Source organism: Myotis davidii, unplaced genomic scaffold (assembly GCF_000327345.1).
Source record: "Myotis davidii unplaced genomic scaffold, ASM32734v1 scaffold512, whole genome shotgun sequence".
NCBI lineage: Eukaryota > Metazoa > Chordata > Mammalia > Chiroptera > Vespertilionidae > Myotis > Myotis davidii.
This window is the reverse complement of record NW_006284323.1, coordinates 1,878,024-1,885,394: the sequence shown is the minus strand read 5'-3', so window position 1 is coordinate 1,885,394 and position 7,371 is coordinate 1,878,024. Positions and strand designations below refer to the sequence as shown.

The following is a 7,371-nucleotide window of genomic DNA, read 5'->3' as shown; positions in this document are numbered from 1 at the left end:
TGCCTCTAGCCCGCACTGGCCATGGAGGGGGCAGCCCTGCTCCCTGGTGAGGAGTGTCGCCCCAAGTCCACTCATCTGGGGCTCACTAAGTGCGAGGGGCTGGGGCTGGGGCTAGGGAGTCACACGGTGTGACAAGGCCATTGTCGCCCACGCGTGCACAGCCTGTCCCCATTGGCTACTTGGTGAAGAACAACTCCATGGACAAACCCTCGGGTAGTCAGTTTCCCCCAACGCGTCCCCCAAACCCAGGGGCTGAGCTCGACCAGCTTCTGGGATGATACACCAAACCCACCCGCGGTTCCTGGAAGGTCGCTGGGTAACGTTGGTGCTGAACAGATAGGTAAGAATTCTGCAGGCAGAAAAGAGAGAGGGGTCACAGCAATAAGAGGACCCACCCTCTCCCGCCTCACCCAGCATCGCCTGCACAGCGGGGGCTGCGACGGACAGCTGAGCCCTCAGGGTCCCACGGAGGTGGTTGAACCTCAGCTCCACGGGGCCTACTAGTCACCTTGGACGGCCACCTTCATTTCTGAGTCTTATTTTCCTCCTGTGGAAAATGGGTAGAAACATTCCCAATTCATTTAGATGTGCTGTTACAGAACACTTTCCCAGGTACAGCCTTCATTGAAAGAAAATGCAAGCTGGGCAAACGCATCTAGTAAGCTCCCATTTGTGTTAAGTGTGCTTAGATCTAGAGAGAACATTTCTGGAAAAACACCTAAGAAAGTATTAAACATGAACACTGCTAAACAGGAGGGGGCTTTTGCACTGTCTGATTTTAAAAACCAACTGCACGTATTATATTTTTATTAAAATATATTGAATAGCCCTATACAGTTTGGCTCAATGGGTAGAGCCTCGGCCTGAGGACTGAAGGGTCCTGGGTTTGATTCCGGTCAGGAGCATGTACCGTGGTTGCAGGCTAAATCCCCAGTCAGGACGCAGGCAGGAGGCAACCAATTGGTGTCTGTCTCTCACATGGATATTTCTCTCTCTGTGTCTCCCGTTCCCTTCCACTCTTTTCAAAAATCAATGGGAAAAAGATATCGTTGGGTGAGGATTAACAACAACAAAAATGTATCGAATAACTTTACTTAATACATTTATTTAAATGTAATTAATAATAAACATATTTATTTGCTGGAAAAATGCCAACAATGAAGGAAAGGAATTTGTACCTTGCAAGAGCCGTGAGAGAAAAATGAACTCGCAGGCACGAATTACCTGAGTGGGGTTTGCTGCCCATCTTCTCATGACCCAGGGTCAACCTGGGACTAAGTGGCCCAGGGACTCCTGTCATTGCAGAGGGAACCTTCCGGCCTCTTCCAGGCTGGGCTCTTGATACTGATGATCAGCCCCATCTTCTCTCCTCCTGGCCAGGCTGCCGTGGGGAGGCACAGCCCCACCCCTGAGGGAGGAGTGTGAACCCCCACACACCACAGTGGGGTCGCACCACCCTCTCTGCTCAGGGAGCCAGGACTCTGGGGGCTGTACAATCAGGTGCCAGGAAAAGCGGGCGTGGCCAGCTGCAGGGAAGGGCCATCTCCAAACAGAGACCAGAAGCCTGTGCAAACACAGGGGTATAAATGAGGGCTCTGAGCAGCCGGGTCCCCAGAGCCTGCAGTGACCATGGAGGCCAGAGGGCTCTGGCTGCTGGCGGTGGTCCTGGCCTTGGGGATCTCCAGCTCGTCTGCGCAGTACGTCGGCCTGTGTAAGTACCACAGCAGGAGCGGGGGCCTGGGGGCAGTGGGGACCCGGGACGCGGGGACGGGACACAGAAGATCCAGGCTCGGGGGCTTTCTGGGGACCTGAGGAAGGTGACCAGGCCCCCACATGCATTGAATAATTGCTGCTTACCAGCGACACACCTTTTCTCTCAATAGCCCTGTAAACTGGCTCTTGCTGTCCCCATTTTAGACAAGGACACTGAGGCTCAGGACGTTCATAACAGACCTAAGGCAACCCTGCCCATCAGGGTCAGACCCCAGGGCCGGCCGGCCACAGCCAGTGCCTACCTAGCCCACTGTCCCAAACAAAAAGTCAGACATATGACAAGGTGACTTCCAGAACGATTCCGCAGTCATTCCGCCCTTGCCGGGCACCTCCGGGTGGGGGTGTGTGTGTGGCTTGAAGAAATGAGGGTGCGGCTTTCGTCAGGTCACCTACCAAGCTGTGTCAAAGGCAGCAGTTCCCAAACTGGGTGCCCGTTAGACTCACCGGAGCCCAGGATGCGCCCGATTCTGTCTGAATGTCTCCGGGGTGGGGTGGGGCCACAGGGGTGTTTCAAGATCCCCAGCTGATTCCAATGTTTGGGAACCGGGAGTAAGGAATTTCGGACTGGCTGGCAGCCGCAGAGGGGACTGAGGAGGTTCTGTGTGATTTCCATCTTCCTAACCAGACGTAGTTAGGTGCTGAGGCCCAGTGGACTTCTCACCTTGGACATAGGCTTAGAGACCCCAGGACACACAGGGAAGGTTGACCAGCTGTCCCATCTGGGGGGAGGCAGGTGCAGGAAGGAAGCAAAAAGCTCTGTGTGTACTGTGACTCGCTCTACTGAATGTATATACCTGTTAAGCTTTTCATTTAAGTGGGGAGGGGTTCCTGTAGGTAAACAAAGGGAATTTGGTTTCCGGGTTCAGGGGCCCTGATTCCCTTGGCCACTGCCAGCCTGTGGGAGCACGGGCCCGCAGTGACTTCCGACAAGGCGCAGGAAGCGCGCAGGCAGGAAGCCAGATCACCTACGGAACGTTTCTTTTTCAATATTTACACAGAAAGAGGGTTTGCCTCAAGCAAATGTTGGGGAGGGAGTCATACCCTTTGAACTCAGGAGGGGAGAGGGAAGAGGGTGCAGACTTGCCAAACGGAGCCAACAGACCAACCCCAAGCCAGCAGGGCGCTGGCAGCTGACTGGGCTTTGTCTGGGCAGCGGAGAGCCAGTGTGCCATCCCGGCCAAGGACAGGGTGGACTGCGGTTACCCCGAGGTCACCCCAGAGCAGTGCAACAACCGGGGCTGCTGCTTCGACTCGAGCATCCCCGAGGTGCCCTGGTGCTTCAAGCCTCTGCAGGAGACAGGTGAGCCGGTCCCCCGGGCACTAGGTCCTTTCTGGGCACGTGCCGGAGCCTCCAGGTGCCCAGGAAGCCACACGCCCCTGGGCCCTGGGCAGGACACCCAGTGCCATGGCTATTCCTTGGCAGAGGCCTCAGTCAGTGGCTTCATGCCAGGGCAGCCAGCCACCAGTTCCCTGCTGTCCTGTTGCCAAGTGGTTTGTGCAAAAATACAAAAGCATTTGTTTCAAAAAGGTGTCAAAGTCAAGGCATTATATAGAGCAGTGGTTCTCAACCTTCTGGCCCTTTAAATACAGTTCCTCATGCTGTGACCCAACCATAAAACTATTTTCGTTGCTACTTCATAACTGTAATGTTGCTACTGCTATGAATCATAATGTAAATATCTGATATGCAGGATGGTCTTAGGTGACCCCTGTGAAAGGGTCATTCGACCGCCAAAGGGGTCGCGACCCACAGGTTGAGAATCGCTGATATAGAGGAACTAATTTAAACTCTATCCTGGAGGGAAACGGACATTGCGTGGGTTTGGAAAGCTGGGCCGATCAGCAAACAAACCACCAACATTGGTGACATGCAGGCAGGTGGCAGCGCTGGGCGTGGAGCCCTGGTGACTCCACACCCCATCACAAGTGCATCCCCTCCCTGCCCCCTCCCTCGGTGGTGCAGTGGGGTGCAAGATAACCACCCGGGAACCCCCTGTCAGCAACAGCTGGCATGCACAGGGGTGGTTGCTGCCCTGGTTCCATCGGCCCCACCTCACACATCCTGGGTGCAGAGGTCACTGTAAGCCATCTGGCAGCCAAGTGCCAGCTATTGCTAAGGAGGACACCTGCCTGGAGGCGGCACCCAAGGGGCTGCTCTTGCCCTTTGTCCCAGGATAATTCGGAGGGGGCTGCATCCCTTCCTCGGCACTGGGTGTCCCTGCAGAGACCCCCCTCATTGATCATCTGCCCTCCTCTACCCCAGGGCCCAGTGGGGCATGTGGCTGATCTCCCACAAGGTGCGGGACTCAGCACTTCCCCAGTGACTTGGGGGAGAATGCAGCATAAGGCGTTGACCTTGGAGCCTGTCTTGACCTTGAGAAGCCGGGCAGCTGCGGGGTGGGGAGGAGACCTGCTCCCGGTGACGTATGCTGTGCTTTGTTTCCAGAATGTACCTTTTGAAGCCACGCCCACTGCCCTGCACACCGTGGGAGGTGAATGTCCGCACTCCGACGTCCTGCCTGCTCATCTCTGCTTTCCTAGCCCCTGCTCCTGGCCAGGCTCTGGCTGAAAGCTAATGCCTGGGGCCCCATGTTCTAAAGAATAAAGATCCACGCTCAGCATGAGGACAGGTCTCTATTCCTGAGATGTTGTGTTTTGTGCTTTATTTCTGCAGAGTCGCTCGCATTCTCTTGTCAGCGTGTCACACACAGATGAGGGACAGCAGGGGGTGTCGTAGCATCTCAGAGCAGAGGGTCTGCCCCAGCCCGGGGAGCGGGGAGCGGGAGCGGAAAATCACCCCTAAGTTGCTGCACGGCCTGTGGGTTTGTTGCAGACCTCAGACCCAGAGCAGACAGATAGGGAGGGCGAGCCACCTTCCAGAGGTCACTGCCTCCTGCAGGCTGAGCTAAGACACTTCAAATGTAAGTTTCAAAAAAGAAAATAGTCATGTCTTTCTCCGTGGAGAGAAAGCCAATAAAAGCATATTGCAAAGTGGCACTTTTTTGCATTTATTTGCAAGTCAGGTTTAACATGTGTTTCACCTTGGGTGGCCACCTCTTGCTTTCTTTCTTCTGAAAATAGACCCTGCTATACGAATAAATGAAGTAGGGTTCCCTGGAAGATTCCATTAAGTTCCAAGAAGTTATAACAACCCCTCAACAGAGAGTTGTTCCCTGGGACACCCAGGTCCACGGACAGCAGGGGCTCCCGGGCAGGCAGCTCAGTGAGCCCAGGCGGATTTGCACACTCGCTCAGGCTGAGCGTCCCCTGCCGTTCCTGTTGATGGGACTCTAAGACACAAGGACAATCTACCGCACACGGCAGTGCTGTCCACGGACCGCAGAGTGGGGGGTCTTGATCTGGGCCACCCTTCCCGCTGGAAAAGAGACACCTGCTCCCTCAAAATCACAGCCTTGTTTCTGAGCTCGCACCTGGGACCAGGCCCCTGGAGAGAGTTCTCCGCTTGTCATGCAGAGAAGGAACCTGTCCAAGAGTCCCTGCTGAGAGGCGCCTCGCCAGGAGGCCCAGGTCTTTAAATCCTAAGCCCTGTGTCCTTTCTAGCACCGTCAGGCCTTGGGGTGAGTCCTTCCAGGGACATCTCAGACCAAGGAGCACAGACGGAAGCCCACTGTGCAATAATGTCCAACCCACCCAGCGCCCTCTGCTGGCTGACAGGAGTGATGGTGATTCCCGGCCCTCACAGCTGGTTTCCTGCCTCCCCTCCTAGATGGGTTATTAAGATACCCAAGACCCACCTGCCCTCACCTCCTGACGCATCCAATCCTGATTAAGCCCGATTTCCTTGAACCTCCCCCAAATCACATCACACAAGCCCACATCCTACACTAAGTCCTTCCTAACATCTTCTGTTGAGATGCCCCACATGTGCGGTGCTCCTTGTTGCTGCGTGTCCTTCAACCCAGCTTGACTGTATGTGTGCTTCTGGGGGGTGGGGGGTGAGGGTGGGGCTTTGGCAGGAGGGTGTCGGCAAGACACAGGCCAAAGGCCTGGTGTGAGTGTTGGGGGCCCTGGGACACATAGCCTCCATGGGGCTGCACTGCCATAGGGGATGGTTGAGAATCTGTGGGCTCCCTGTTGTTCTCCTGAGACCCTCCCGGTGCACCCTGAACCCCTAGGCAGCCCAGCCTGCTGTGTGGCTGACTGATACTCAGAGTGATTGGTAAATAGGACCAAAGGTGGTATTGACAGCACCTGGCATGTGTCAGACGCCAATCAATCACTTGAGATTTGCTAACGCATTGAATGCCCCTAACAAGCCCACCAGGTGCGGGGTGTCCCTGTCATCGCCTCCATCCCATTTCCAGAGGAGGAAGCAGAGAGGGGCCAGGTAGTAACTTGCTCAGGGATTTGCAGCTGGGCGGCCAGCTGTGCTGGATACGCTACGGCAGGAGCCCTTCTAGAAGACGGTTGAGTTACAGCACCTCCCAGTCATTCCCATCTAATTCATGTTACAAGCAGCAATAGATACTGGGTAAAGGAACTAAGTAGTTAACATGCTTTCAATCTTATTTAAAGGTCCATCATAATTTTCTACGTTTAAAATGAAACGCTGAAATGCTGACAAACTAAACTTGAATAATTAACTTCTAAGGACTGGCTTGCCAGGAGCCAGCACCAAATCCCACCGAGCCCAGCGTGGTCCCTGAGTTCTCTGTGACCCACTGAGGTGGCCAAAGGATATGTGCCTGGCCTTCCTTGAGCAATTTAAACAACATTCTGGACTCTGGGCAGTTGAGGTTATTTACGTACCCAGTGAGTGCTAATCAATTTTAAAAATGTTGGCTAGGAAATGCTACAGTGTGGACTGGAATATTTGTGTTGTTGTTAATCCTCACCCAAGGATATTTTTTTCCATTGAATTTTAGAGAGAGTAAAAGGGAGGGGGTGAGAGAGAGAGAGAGAGACATCGATGTGAGAGAGACACATCAATTGGTTGCCTCCAGCATGCACCCTGACTGGGGCTGGGATCCAACCTGCAAACCAGGTACATGCTTTGACTGGGAATTGAACCCACGACCCTTCAGTGCCTGGTTAGAAACACTAACCAGGACAGGAACTTATTTTAAAACTCAAAGTGCAGTGAGTAATCTTGTATTTACTCTTACTTTGCAAATGAGGAAACAGAGCAATTTGTTTTAGAGCACAGCCTTGCTAAGGTTCAAACCTGCGACGTGCTGGCAGTCTAGTCATCATTGGAGGACCTCAGGCACCTGGGCACTCAACTGTCAGCGACTGCCCATGGCCCCAGTGGCCTTTACCCGCCCATCAAACCTCCCTGCCTCCTGCTCAGGTGCCTCTAGACCAGCGGTTCTCAACCTGTGGGTCGCGACCCCTTTGGCAGTCGAACGACCCTTTCACAGGGGTCGCCTAAGACCATCCTGCATATCAGATATTTACACGACGATTCATAATAGTAGCAACATTACAGTTATGAAGTAGCAATGAAAATAATTTTATGGTTGGGTCACAACATGAGGAACTGCATTTAAAGGGCCAGAAGGTTGAGAACTACTGCTCTAGACTTTTCATGTACCAATAGCTCAGGGTGAATTCAGATAATGAACCAGGCTCTGCAAG

The 7,371-nt window shown here is 53.8% G+C and overlaps 1 protein-coding gene across 1 annotated transcript; it reads left to right on the top strand.

Annotated features, from left to right (window-relative positions):
- Positions 1 to 1,556: 1,556 nt before the first annotated feature.
- On the top strand, positions 1,557 to 4,419 carry TFF3 (trefoil factor 3). Its single transcript, XM_015569066.1, has 3 exons — positions 1,557 to 1,711; positions 2,927 to 3,073; positions 4,220 to 4,419. Exons 1-3 carry the CDS (start codon positions 1,630 to 1,632, stop codon positions 4,231 to 4,233), a joined length of 243 nt encoding a protein of 80 aa, XP_015424552.1. The 5' UTR covers positions 1,557 to 1,629; the 3' UTR covers positions 4,234 to 4,419.
- The last annotated feature ends 2,952 nt before the right edge of the window (positions 4,420 to 7,371 follow it).